Below are 848 nucleotides of genomic sequence, written 5' to 3' on the forward strand. Positions count from 1 at the left end.
CTAAGTCCACAAACGAACAACTTCATTGTTATTTGGTTGCCTTATAGATTTGCACACATGGAAAACCACCTTTTCATCCTCGCCGGCTTTCATATCAACAAGTACCTTTCCCGTAGCAAGGAAAGGTCTACCCAAAATAATAGGCACCTCGTAGTCTACTTCACAATCAAGAATCACAAAGTCCGCCGGGAGGATGAACTTATCAACTCGAACCAACACATCATCAATAATACTCAATGGTCTCTTCAAAGTACGATCCGCCATTTGTAGCCTCATAAAAGTGGGTCTTGGTTTCCCAATTCCCAATATTTTAAAAACCGAGTAGGGCATCAAGTTGATACTCGCCCCTATATCACAAAGAGCTTTGGCAAAGTCAGGCCTTCCAATGGTGCAAGGGATTGTGAAAGTGTCGAGATCTTCCAATTTAGGAGCCATTGAGTGCACAATTGCGCTCACTTGATGTTTCATCTTTATAGTCTCACAATTCATCGACCTCCTCTTTGTCACCAAATCCTTCATGAACTTTACATATCCGGGAATTTTCTCCAAAGACTCAACCAATGGCACATTAATAGATAAGCTCTTCATCATGTTAATGAACATTTTGAATTGGTTCTCGCCATTTTGCTTGGCAAACCTTTAAGGGTATGGAGGAGGAGGCCTTAGCATTGGTGCCTTATCCATTGGCACTACCGGTTCCGGTATGTCAACAATGTGTTTCCTAGATGGGTTCACTTCTTCTTGAGTCTCTTCCACATTTTCATCAATATCAATTCTCATTCGTCATTTTCTTGCACCACATTGTTTGTAATTTCATCTTCTTGAATAACTTGTTCATCATCTCCAAT

At 40.8% G+C, this 848-nt stretch overlaps 1 protein-coding gene across 1 annotated transcript; it reads right to left on the reverse strand.

The window, feature by feature from the left end:
- LOC138892656 (uncharacterized) lies at positions 1-591 on the reverse strand. Its single transcript, XM_070176390.1, has one exon. The coding sequence runs from the start codon at positions 589-591 to the stop codon at positions 1-3; it is 591 nt and encodes a 196-aa protein (XP_070032491.1).
- Between the last annotated feature and the right edge of the window lie 257 nt (positions 592-848).

This window comes from Nicotiana tomentosiformis, chromosome 5 (assembly GCF_000390325.3).
Source record: "Nicotiana tomentosiformis chromosome 5, ASM39032v3, whole genome shotgun sequence".
In the NCBI taxonomy this organism is placed as follows: domain Eukaryota; kingdom Viridiplantae; phylum Streptophyta; class Magnoliopsida; order Solanales; family Solanaceae; genus Nicotiana; species Nicotiana tomentosiformis.